Source organism: Perca flavescens, chromosome 24 (genome assembly GCF_004354835.1).
Source record: "Perca flavescens isolate YP-PL-M2 chromosome 24, PFLA_1.0, whole genome shotgun sequence".
NCBI classification, from domain to species: Eukaryota; Metazoa; Chordata; class Actinopteri; order Perciformes; family Percidae; genus Perca; species Perca flavescens.
Window position 1 is genome coordinate 12823038 of NC_041354.1, and position 13606 is coordinate 12836643.

Sequence of the window (13606 nt, forward strand, 5' to 3'; positions counted from 1 at the left end):
CACAAATAGAAGATTAGCTCATACATCACTCTGCAGATTCCCAGTCACCAGAATCATTTGTCAAGCTCTGTCCAGTTGACCGTTCAGTTGTTTCTTCTTTTTTTTCCCAACCCTGACAGACGTTGGAAGTTACAAATAAGATGTCAAATCGCTCTAAGAACACTGTGGCTCAATTTCACTGAAAAACATATTACCTGTGTATTTAAACTCACCGCCAGGTGCCGTCTTGCCTTCACAAATCCACTGCTCTTTATGTTCATGCCACTAATTGTCCCTGTTTTGTCCCTGTTTGATTGGACCTTTACAGAGACGCCATTGAGTCTGTCAATCCAGGCCCATATGTAAACTCTGAGGCTTTCACCCCTTTAAAGGAGAAATGCACTGTAACATAAATACTGGGTAGAAAAAGAACTTTTTCCACAACGTGAATGCAGAAAATGAGCCTTCATGTGGTAAGACACCTTCTGCACTGCCTCTCACTTGAAAAATGTGAAGCTGATTTAATAGATTTCTACAAATTACTCCACACTTACTTTACAAAATCAGTAAAAAGATCTGAACCAGAAAATGTGTTTTGTCTCCTTTTCTCACACAACAGCATTTAAGTTCTATTTTAAGGTTTTTCGCCTGTTATAGGTTGGAAAAAGGTTGGAAAAAGTAGAAGCAGCGAGTCTTGCGTCCTTGTGGTCGGTGAGGTCTATTCGCTGCATTCTGTCAGGGAGATGTAATCACATTACGCCATGCCATGACGACTCTCTGGGCCTAATCACCACCTAGTTTGCAAATGTAGGGGAGTAATACTTTGACAGTCTCTCACACACACTTTAAGGTAAGGGTGTACACATAAAAATGCGCTTTCATGTGAGCGGTATCTGTTTCAAGTTAGTGCCTTTAACATCTTATGATGCACCAGCACATCTGCAGTGCAGAGTTTGTTCTGCATCTGTGAATGTTGGTGCACCTTGTCTCTATATGTTTTAAAAATGATTTTGTTTTATATTTTGTCTATGAGATAACTCCCCAGTAATAGAGACACAAACAATGACAGATTGTTTATCTGGAAACATGGCCTATAGTTGCTGTGTTCACAAGGCCATGAACCAGAACCAAACTGAATTTCGAATTTTGCTCAAAGGCACACCAAATCCACGTGTTTGTGATTTTCTTTTTCCAAAATAGACAGCAGATCGAAACTACAATGCTGGGAACTCACTTGTTTCACCTTTGAAGAAAGGACACCCACATTTTCTTTCAAAATCATTAAACATTTATTTCTCTGATCATGCAAATGTTGCATGCTGCTTAAAAGGACACGATATTTTCGTAAGAACTACTAAAAGCTAAAAGGGAAAGGGAAAGACAGTGAGTTAACTTTGGTCGGGCTTCTAACAGATGGAGAGAATTACGGGATTGTAAATAATTCAAAACCCACCACGAATATAGGTATATTTCATTCATAAAATAACTTTACAGTGCGCGATGTGGTTATACGTCAGTTGCCGACATTAAATTACGTCCTCCTTCCATTTAGCGCGGACGTTTTCTTTACTCCGTGTTTGTGTTGGCCTACTATTTTCTTTTCCCTTGTCCCCCTGTAACGTTACTTGCGTAAAGCGTCCGTGGGTTTCATGTCTTAAACTAAGTTATTACGTTGGTTGCTACAACAAACTCTTAATGCTTTTGCTCCTAACACAGTGACAGTGATACCCGGTTTAGCTCACGATACATCCAAAGTAGGCTAAGTTACCGTATGCAACACTTGAAATGCAACGATGCATCTGTAACGTATTCTCTTATTGTACATGAATGATTTTCTGTCTGAGCAACATATTCATCGCGACTATATGCCCTCCCGGTAACGCTACCTCGGTTATACAGTGGGAAATACAGCACCGTAAAGAAAAGATCTTTACGACAGAAGGTGCGGTAAAAACACTACCGAAAAATGAAAGTTACATTAAGTCAAAGAAAAGAAGGATAAGTGTCCTTGTTGCAGTAGATTCAGACAAATGAGCATGAGGTGCAGGAGACTGTGGAGCAATAATTATCTGGCCAAAGCAGAAAAGGGAGTGTTGGCTGACCAGCCCCATTAGGTCAGCAGCGTTGTTCCTACAATGTGGGAGTGATAGTGATCAGCGTCTAGATACACAAACAAAGGTGGTGCAGAGCAGGAAAGAATATCCTGCAGAATATGGACTCATTTGTCCTTTTAATTCCCATCCTATCAATATTCAGAGATCATAACCCCCCCAAAAAAACTGAATCTAAACTTTTTAATTTGAGTTCATAATTTGATTTATCTAACAGTAAATATAGTGTACTATATAGTAAATAGGAAGTGTTTCGGACACAGGTATTCTCTCACTTGGTTCTATAAAGTTCCAACTGTGAAGCTAATCAGTGCTCAGAATGAATACAGGAGGACCAATCAGGTTCAGCTTCTCGCCTCACTGCTCTGTGACTGCAGTTAAAGGAGCTGACAAGATCTGAAATAGTTTGGCAATTCCAAACCTATCTCCACAGCGCTGTGGAGTAAGGTCACAGAGACCTTCTGGGATATCAGAAAAAACAAAAAGAACGCTCTGGGTTGTTTGCATTTCTTTAAACCAATCACAATCGTCTTGGGCGGCGCTAAACTCAGGACGCAGCGATGGTGTCTCTGCAAAATAATCTCGGGAAGGAACTTGTTTTGGTGGAACATTTGCACCCGCAAAAGAAAACGCCACATACGATATAAAACTGAGTTAACTGTTCACACAATACAGTAACATGAGCTTTTTAAACTAGCTGGAAACATGGTTATACGTATAAAGCAATCCCGCCAATCAGTCACAAAACGTCCCAGTTGGAGAGTAAATGCCGTAAACATATTCTTTGTAAATCTTAATAATCATACCCTTAAAGAACCAAGCAGGCCTGTCATATTGCATGATCCAGATTTTCTTCAAAATTTGCCATTTTCAGCGTGTAGCTTGCTAGCTTAACGTTTGTTGTTGTTTCCCAAGGCGAACACAGTTTGAGCACAGCGATCACACAGAGAGCAGAAGGTGAGGAAATGATCCTGGAAATGTACTTCCATTGATCCAGACGAGGTATGAAACACATTTTTGAGGAGATATTACACAGTAGCATTAAATGGATATAGTAAAGTCAAAGCACAAAACTGTACTTAAGTATAGAACTTGAGTTTCTATACTTGTTACTTCTTTTCACCACTGACTACTGATAAAATAATCACATGTTATTCACTTGTTTCTAATGATTGTCATTGAACATCACATAATTTTGGGCAACTGAGCCACTTTGACGTCGACAGCCATTAATCGTTGCACGGCGAAGTCTTTTCCTTCTGTCTTACCCTTCTCTTTCTGTATCCAATTCATCCATGAATTCAGTGTTCAGTTGCATATTTGTAGACTAAACTAGAAGACATTCTCATAAAGCTTTACCAAGCAAAGTGCTGAGAGCTCTCAAGCTTCTCAAGGAAATTGAGTCCAGCGATGTACTGACGCATTTGGCAGAATGTAAAACCCACACTGAAAGAGTGTAAAGAGGTGGCTGCATGTCATATGTGTGCTTAGAGGGTGTCGCTGAATGTGTCGTATATGTGTGATTCCTGACCTCAACATGGGGGCATGCTGGTGGGGCGTACAAAAATTTGGAGTAACGTCATATACAGTAGTCAGTGCGAGGAACAGCTTTCCTTCCCATAAAAGGAAGTTGTTTGACACAGAGAATCTAAAAACATGTGTGTACTTTCCCATACCAGCATTTTAAAAAACAAGACGTATTTTCCAGAAGGTTTAGAATTTGAAACTGACCAGACAATTTCTCCTAATGCATATATCATCCTCTAATTTATCTTATCAAAAGTTTGAAGCTGGCGTTGAACAGGAATGTATACTATTCACCAGGCTGAAACCTTTTTGGGAGGAATACAGGTGTGCTTCTCCTTAGTCAGGAAAGACGTAACAGCCTCAGCAATCGCATGTCAGCTACACTTGACGAATGAGGCAGATTTCTGTCTCCTCCCAGCCGTTTTAGGAGCACTGATAATATCCTAACAACGCATAGGTGAAGACAGATCCTGCTCATGCATGCAGAGGAATATGTGTATACACAGCAAAACAGCTGCTTGACAACTTCCGAAAACACTGTACAACTTTCTGCGAAGTTCACAACCTGCCTCTAAAGGTGAACCTGCAGAGACAGGAACAGTGATAATTAATAACCAAAAATCCCAGATCGTAAAAAGAAAAGAACAGGGCAGGTCAGGGTAATAAGCTTCTCAGCGATGGTGAGGACATCGCCGAAGAATTTCGATCTGATCCACATGAGTGATGTCACCACCGCTGCAGTTATGTCAACCAAATGGCATGTAGATGTATTGTGGGCCCTGCAAATCATTAAGAGGAGGAAGGTCATATAGTGTCACGTTAGCAGCTACTGTGTTTTATATCTACAATAAAAACTCAGTAATAGTGATTATAACTTATTGTCCCAGTAAATTACGTCAACACACGTTTGTTTCATGTGATCTGCGGGACGTTTTCTCATCACACGAGGTTTCTATGGCAAGTTCACAACTATCAAACGTCCCCATTCAGGCCTTGATGCATTGTGCAAGCATCATGACTAATAAAATGCAGAAGATTTCAAGGTTTTTTGTTTTTTTTTTGTGGGAAAGTACACACATCTTATTAGTGTGAATCATGAAATGTTGCTGAAATAGAGTGACATCAAACACCCATAGACATCTGATTTTAATGATGCACAAATGCTTTAGCTGTCATGGAGCCCGGGATCATAATGGCGATAATAGAGCCCGGTTGTAGACCATGACAATCCGTTCTCACTGACACACCAACCAGACGGCCGACCATTGTTAGAAAAGGCAGTCGGGTCCCCGAGATCCCAAAAACTGCCTCAAAACACACTGAGGCGACACCGACTTGAGCATATGTAATACGTCTCCATAGCAGCAGGCGGCGCTACTCTATATCAAAGGGTACTTCTATACTCTTTGTCTGTATTGTTGCCCAAGAAATGAAAACCGGCAGCTGATTGGACGAACGCGTCACGTGAGTTTGTTTTCTCCGGGAAATTCAAAGCCCACCCACGACGCGTTTAGATAAGACGCTAAAGGAGACTTTTAGCGTCAATAACACCGATAAAAGGCACCTGACCGAGCGTTTGTATTTTACGAGATGGGAGTGAGAATCTGTTGACCACGCACTGACAACATAACAAACTTATACTTGTGTACAGTTTGGTCAAAGTTAGTTTTTTGTTGAGACTGTAAGACAGTTGTTATGACTATAGTGCGACCAATACAGGATATTTTTTCTCAATATTTGGGTTTTTAAAAGTCTGGTAACAATATCACGACCAATATTATATATTGTAAATTACCAATATTTTTTTACATGAACATTACAAAAAAAACAGTACAAAACACACTACTGAGCACGACATTTTACAGCTGGCATTGCTCTTTAATGGAACAACTAAAGACTCTAAACAGCATATCTTTGGCTCGTTATTATGGAACTCATGCAACTTGTAGGCAAGACCCGCCTCTCAATAGCATTCACACACTACCATTTTTGGCACTGCAATTTATTCATTATAATTATTTATTATTTAGCCACCAACAGATACTGACAAATCTGCGATAAGCTAATATTGGTCAATGTATCGGCCTTGCTGATTGTTCAGCTTACATGTGGTCTCTTAACAAATGTTGCAACCATTACAAATTATAGTTTTGATGTGGACATGATTGACCAAAAAGTGTTTTTTTAATGCATTAATGGGTAAGGTCAAGGTCAGGATCAAGGTCAAGTTTATTTATAAAGCACATTTACAAGCAGTCCCTCCTGCCCCAAAGTGCTGTACAGATACTAATACCGGTAACAGCATAAAAAGTATACTAATTAACCAAGAAGAAAAAGTAAAAGCCTATTAAAAACATAGTATCCCCAAAATAATAATAATAATTAAAACACATGTAAACATGATTACAAACAATATTAACAATGTCACAGCTCAGCTTGTGTTAAAAGCCATTTTAAAGAGATGAGTTTTTAAAAAGTGATTTAAATGACTCAATAGAGCTAGCTGCTTTAATATTGAGGGGAAGAGCATTCCAGAGCAATTTGAGGGGAAGAATTTGAGGTGAAGAACATTTAAAGAGCAATTTTACAAAAATAAAAGCTAAAATTACAGAAACATTGCTGTAAGTTGTAGTTTGTATTGTTGTCTTCTAAATGTCCCTTTAAGTGAGCCCTTTTAATATGCTATGGTCCTAGTTTGGACAATAATTACAACACCAAATAACTCTTCCAATGCACATATACATCTGAGTATTGTATTGTTGTAATATACTTGAATAAAAGTATGTTTAAGTTGATGGTTTTAAATATCTTATTCCAAGCACTTTTCACCTTTAGTACTGCAGTTTTTTTGGTTTATGATTTTGTGGAAGGGTTTATTATGTGTACCTGCTAAATCAAACTCAGAAACAACTGCATTAAATTATTAAAAAATGAGACAGCAGCAAAGTGAGACTTCCCATCCCCCAAAAAACCTGGACACTTGACTTTTTGCCTTTCTTCTCCATTTTGTATAAAATGATCTCAGACCAGCTGGCTTGGTAAACATGAGGGTGCTGTGTGCATTTTACTGCCGTTACATCACAGGACTTCTGCATATCCGAGATCATGTTTCATGCCTCTTGCTGTCATCTGGAGACATCAGCATGTGAAGTTGCCTAGTGGAGCTTTAAATGATATAGATAGCAGGAGGCTCATATTGCCATGCATTCTCTCTGGGTTCAGTGCTCCACATCACAACATTAGCTGAACTCCTCACTCTAACATCAGTCAGTATGTTCCGAATGTGAGCAGGGGATTTAAGTTTTGTTATGCTATGCATGAAATCAGAGGATGCAGATGGTCATAAAATTCATTTCTCCGGAAAAGAACAAAGGCGAGCAAAATGCCTGCCGTGGCGTAGCTGTATGCAGCGCGTGTGTGTATATCTGTGCGCTGAAGTCATGTTTAAAGTCACATCTGTTGATGGTTAGGATGCCGCTCTCGCTCTCACACCCCTGCTGCTCTTGCATTACCCGGTGCGCAATGAGGTCATCACTCACGGACAGCAATTTGATCGCCAATTAATCAGAGGGGAGCCAGGTACATCCCCAACCCCCTGCCCGGGTTTACATGCTTTTTAGGGCTTCCAGGAAGAAGGTCTGTCCATAGTCAGAGGTATCCTGCTATGATAAAAAGGTCAGAAAAAAAAAGGCAGCAGGAGATGAGAACTTTATAAATGTACAGCACGAGTGTCTGCTTTTAAAGAGGGAAAAGGGTTTTCTCTGTTCCCAAATCCTACAGGACATTAGCCCAGGATGTAATCGAAACTTCTCAGGATGCGGTAAAAGGAAATGATTACATCCATCTAAAATGCATCACACAACAATACTTTAACTAAAGTGAAATTAAAGCCCGATGCGACGTGGTGCCTCTCATATGTCAGCATGTCGTGCTGTGGCAGCCTGTCTGAAAACATAAAGAACTGTTTCAGCTTTCCTCAAAACAAGTGATAAGTGGCTTTTCATTCTAGAAGTCAAAGCTATTTGGGGGTTTGTAGTTTTTCTTGCCCTCTGTAATAATGTTTTGAAAGGAGTGCAGAGCAGAACAGAAGTCACTGAACAAACTCTGGGTTTTGTGCTTGGGCGGAGGACAAGATGTCGTATACTCAAGCCCCTCAGGGATTGTCTGTTTCTTACTGCTTGAGTTAGTCTTGATGACATGAAAGAAATACAGTATATCTTCTTTTTCACTGGAAGTTTTTAACAGCACAAAGTGCATCCCAATTTTATTGGCGGCTGGACTGCAAGTTTTAAAAGATAATTCGGGTTTATTTCAACTTGGGTCTGATTTTGTTGTGTTGCACATCATTTTCATCAATTATAGTAACACTGTACTCTCCTAAGTAATGGCTGGGATCTGGGAACACAGGGACATCAGTTAAACTGATTCAAACTTTATCACAACTAATAGAAATGATGGCCAATTCTGCAAAAATGACACCCAAGTTATGATAAATATCCAGCAAACTTTACAACTACTGTTCCGTTTCTGATATGAATGCTGCTTGGGCCCTCATTTATGCACATGGACCCACTCATGTGCATACACTTACAGCAATACGTAACATATAGTTATCCGTGTTGTCTGGATTGTCTGGACAAACAATTTAGGTAGAGAATGAGGAAGAGGACACCTCCAAACATACTTTTACCTAAAAACTTTACACATGACACGCACGCTGGCATCTACAACCGTAACGGAGTACTCAGCTACATAGACAAGGCTGGATCCAACCGCTGAGGACAGATGACAATAGCAGATGCTGAACCCACCCCCCCCACACAAATGTGTACTTGCTTCTGTACATTTACTTTCGCTGAATCCCAAGCCTGAAAATATACACCCTCATCAACTATTTGATGGCATCTTGTTGAACATGCAGTGTGATTGATGCTTTTCAGAGCCACTAGGTACGTTTTTCTTTTCTTTTTTTGTTTGTTCTCCTTTTACTTGTATAAATCTTTCGCCTTTTCTCACGCGGTAATTAGCTCGACCCTGGACAGAGGCCTATTTTTCATGGCAGCCCGTCTTTCCTGACATGCCCGGTGACAAAGCGCAGACCGTCATCACCGCTCGCCGGTCCAACTCAAACATTCTGGTGCAGCTAAAGTGCAACGATGTGATTGTCCCAAACAGGTCACGGGCCGACGTCCAGCTGTGTTTCCTTTGTGAAGTTCATTGCTGAGGGTGCATGTGTGTGTGGTTTCATGGACGTGTCTGATTGTGTCGTTGGCTTTTGGGGCGAGTGCACATTTCCTCTGTGTGTGTATGATATGTGATATTGCTGAGGAAGCAGTAAACAGAGCACTGCCCAGTGACTGCTCTCTATTTGACATTTACAGAAGAAATCAGTCAGACATGTTTCCACCTCCAGCCATCTTAGCTGGCAATGTTAAACAGCGCGTCCAAATAATTCTCCCCAGACTTATCTCACATTACACTACTTTATGGGGCGCAGTTTCACCATTGCAGGCGTTAAGACAACATGCCTGTACAGTCATCTAAAATAGCTGTAATGTCTCGTAATCCAGTTTAAGGTTGGATAATTAACACAAGCACAGTACAATGCCTCTTAACATTACACAGATGAAATTACAGCTAAGAGACAAAACGTGCTTCAGCATGTCTATAAATCATGCGCTGTTATATTTCATAGCACTTGATAGCATAAGTGTTACCAGGATTTCTCTTATCGTGCAAACAGTCTACAGCCATGCTAGCGGCTGTATGAGGCTGTAATAAGGCTCTGCAGTGCTTCAAGCTACCACGAATTTCATGGCAATCCATCTAATGTAGTTGTTGCAAAACTGTATATGACAAAAGTAGCGGACTGAGCGCTAACACTGACCAAGAACCATGTCACTAGCGTGGCTAAACATCTGTTTGTGGTCTTAGGTCAGTGTACAGGACAGAGGAACAGAACATAGTGCAATTGAAAAATATTTTTATGATCTTGGACAGCTTAGAGAATTACCACATCATAGCATATTATGAAACCGCAGCATAAACAATCTGATCTTCAAGTGTCCCTCGTTCAAGAGCTGCTTTCACTGGCATTGACATGCAGACTTAGCTGGTGGAAAGTTATCCAGGGATATGGTTTTTCCCTCTGGTTCACAAATGTCTGCAGTGCTACCATAAAGCAGAGCTGTAAACGTAAAGCTTATTTGTGTATCTAAGCTCGAACTTTAATTATCTGTCGACAAATTCTTGCCTCCCTCTCTAGTTCGCTGGATCATCTCCAGTAATAACTCTTGGTTCGCTCCAGCTTTGTACAGAGTTGTTCAATAAAAGGTGATAATAAAAGTAAAGGACCTACTACAGGTCATGGGAAAAACAATAATGGAATCCTTGAGGGTTGTTTTCCCCCTGTAAACCTGAAGAACACTTTGATTAAATGCTAACCTTACACAGGAGTATTAAGACATGTTGGCACCACTGAATGGCTGAAGTTGGATATAGGATTCGAACAACTCTTGCACTTGCTGACAAACTGCTTTTGAGCAAGGCACTCAACTCTCAAACTTATTTATTTGCCACTATCCTTATCTACTATCTCAAGATTATGATCTCTTCTTTGCTTCTCTTCATAGACTGTGTGCATCCATCTCCCAGAAATGTGTGTTACTAACTTAGGTCTGGGGAGCTTATTCCCCGGAATCCTTATGTTTTTTCGCCCAGCAGTTTTCCTTGGATTAGGGTGGCACCTAAATTGTGGTTGCAGCTGTTGCCGTAGTCCTGCTCTGCGCCCTGCTATGCCCTGCTACACCCTGCTATGCTCTGCAGTGCCCTGCTATGCCCTGCTACGTCCTGCTATGTCCTGCTATGCCCTGCAGTGCCCTGCTACGCCATGAACTACTACAACTACTATTTCTAGTCACTGATCCATTATCTTTATTGTGACTATTATTGCCACTGTTCATCACACCCCCAACCGGCACCATCAGACACCGCTTAGGTTTCTCCCTAAAAGGAAGTTTTCTTCACCACCTGAGATTTCTCCCTAAAAGGGAGTTTTTTCCTCGTCACTAAATGCTTTCTCTTGGGGGCATTACTGGAACTGTTGGGTCTTTGTAAATTATAGAGTGTGGTCTTGATCTACTCTATCTGTAAAGTGTCTTGAGATGACTTTTGTTATGATTTGATACTATAAATAAAATTGAATTGAATTGAATTGAATGACAAAAGACAAAGATTTAGTCATACCTTCACTCTGTTTACTGAAATAACTCAAGAGGCCCTTCAACTCTGAAGAGCATGCTGACATTGACTAGTAAAGACACTCGTAAAGTGGGGACAGTAGAGGTGACAGATATTGCTAAAATAGGAACGCTGCGTCAGTTGTAATTTTGGCTTCAGTTGGATACTGCACTTAGAGGCTGAATTCATGCGTGGTGTGTGGTGTTGTCACTTGAATGTCACTTGACACAGTTGAGTGCTTTTTCTGTTCTGCCTGTTGGATCTTAATGGAACATGCAGTGCATTGTCGAGGTCTGGGTATGGTATTGTTTTGTTACCTTTTTTTGTAGTATGTCTATTCCCACCCCATAATACAATCATGTAACACTGGCTGACTAGCTAGCAGTCAGGCGTGCAATCCAATGGTTTATCGAGTAATATTGCATATTTTTCATTTACTTTTGAGTCATCATTTCCCATTAAAATAAAACACAAGTGATGTTTAGTTCAGTTCAGGAGGAAGACTCAGCATTTAAGTCAATGAAAGCTTCACCTGACACAAAAATGAGATTTTCTGTTATTGCTTTCAGATCATATGTCACCAAATCTCTCCAAGAATGCCAACTTTTTAAAATGTAGACACTGCAGGCATGAAGCAACGATTCTGATTATATTGTTTGTTGGAAGACTGGCAGCTCTTGTGTTAAGTCTCACACTGACCTTTCGCGCTCCTGCTCCAGCAGGTTGGTGAACTCATCGCTCTTTTTCATGAACTCTCCATGGTTCCTCTTCTCGTCCTCCAACTTACACAGGGCCTGTTTGTGCGACTGTTCCACCATCAACAGCTGCTCCAGCATCCGCCGGTGCGTCTCTCTCTGCTTCTCCACTAACTTGTCCAGCTGTGGAGGCAGCACATAGAAAACACCTGTCACGTCTAGACTGCTCTGTGTCAGTCGGACACCGAGGGTATTCTTTTCAGAATCTCAATCTCAATCGGGTTGAGAGTTGGTGTTACCTCTACCATGGGCTTCTCATAGATGTCCTCCTCAAAGACATCAGCCTTGCCCTGGATGGCGTCCCTCTGCAGGGACTGCAGGACTGTCTGTGGTGTGACAACGCCATACTTGGCCTCTAGCAGGGCCATGTCGATTTTCTCTGCCTTCAGGACTGTGATCACCTCATCTCTGGCCTATAGTGGGGGAAGAAAGTGGATTTGGTTAGATTCAACTTTGTGAAGCAGGAATAACATGCAGCAGACTTTCCAATATGCAGCAGCATGACAGCAAGAGACAAGTCTACACTAAACCAAATATCAATAAAATAACCTAAAATATTGAGTCAGTGTTGACCTTGTCCCTCTCATCTTTCTCTAAGTTCTTATGATCGGGAAACATTGCTTAAAAGTTTGCACTAGAGACCTTTTCTTTCTTTTCTTTTTTTCTTCTTTTTTTTGTAGGTTGGCACATTATCTACAAAAACCAAAGTCCACTATATTTCTTTGTATCTATCTACCTTTAACCAGCAATAAGTCAGACTTTGCCTTGTTCCTATCACACAACAACAGTGCCAGGGGATTGCTGGATGCAGTGCTGGGATGACAGGAAGTAGCCTCAGCTGTTGGCTGTCCATTAACACAGGCTTTTAGTCCATCTTGAGTGCCCACTGCCAACTGAGCCACTGTGTTTGACTATATGTCCGACTGGGGCCAGTGCCATGTCTGCAGGCCTGCGTGCCTGCTGGCTGTACTGGCAAAATGTTCCCAGGGCTCAGTCATCTCTTCAGTTTGGATTACCTGCAGCTCTCCCTCCAGCAAGCTCAGTAGAAAGACGAGGTCATCCCGGGAAAGGTCCCTGCTCTTCTCCCTCCGACCTCCCTTTGCAGCACCGCTGGCGCTGCTACTCCCGCTCCCACTCCCACCAGTACAGGTGCTGTTCTTGGCCGTCTTGTGATTCCGCTGAATGGTGCCAGTGTCGTCCGGCGGCTCTCGGTGTCGGCTGCGGCGCTCAGCCCTTCCCGAGGGCTCCTCTCGCTCCGCAGATCGCTTGCGTGTGTCTGCCTGCTTGGCCTTGGTTACGTCCTCCAGACTGTTGCTGCGGGATCGCATGTTTCTCTATCTGTTAAATGAATGGAAGACAGAAGGATGAGGGTGTTTTTTTAATATCCTGCATGCAGATATGAACACACATTTCCTGCACCATCTAAGTGTCTTGCATTAGTTGGACACCTTGTCAATATTAAGTCTTGTGTGTCTATTGCAAGTCAAGCGACAACACAATAAAACAGAATACATAATATGCCAAATTTGAATCCATGACCTTGACTTTGAAGGGCTTAAAAGAACAAAACACTGCTCTTACACCGTCACGTGTAATCAATCTGCGATGTTTGTTGCATTCCAGGAGTTACTTTGTCACTGATGACATGTTTTATTTAAAATTTTCTGACCACTGGATTAAGGCATTGGTGAGCATGGATGCCACTTTTACTCAACCTGCCTCGACTGCTTCACTCATTGATGACCCAGATATCCTAGTCTCGCATTGCCAGACCTTCCTGCACAGCGCTCGGGAGGAGGGTCTGGCTAGTCCACACAGCATTCCGGGATGGGAGAAAAACATGCTCTGGTTTATTGGCATTTCTTTAAACTAATCACAATTGTCTTAGCCGGTGCTAATCGCCAGACGGAGCCACGGTGCAAAATAGCCTCGGGATGGAACTTGTTTTGGTGGAACGTGTACATTCAAAGGTTGTTTTGGTTGTGTAACAGAAAA

At 41.6% G+C, this 13606-nt stretch overlaps 1 protein-coding gene across 2 annotated transcripts in view; it reads right to left on the reverse strand.

Moving 5' to 3' along the window:
• The window catches only part of filip1l (filamin A interacting protein 1-like), a 79164-nt gene that overhangs the window by 33580 nt on the left and 31978 nt on the right, over window positions 1-13606 (reverse strand). For both annotated transcript variants that reach the window (XM_028571868.1, XM_028571870.1), the window contains exons 2-4: window positions 12628-12949; window positions 11851-12024; window positions 11556-11734 (exon numbers count right to left, since the gene is read on the reverse strand). In XM_028571868.1, coding sequence (XP_028427669.1) covers window positions 11556-11734; window positions 11851-12024; window positions 12628-12939 — 665 coding nt within the window. In that variant the 5' untranslated portion in view covers window positions 12940-12949. The remainder of the gene's footprint in view (window positions 1-11555; window positions 11735-11850; window positions 12025-12627; window positions 12950-13606) is intronic.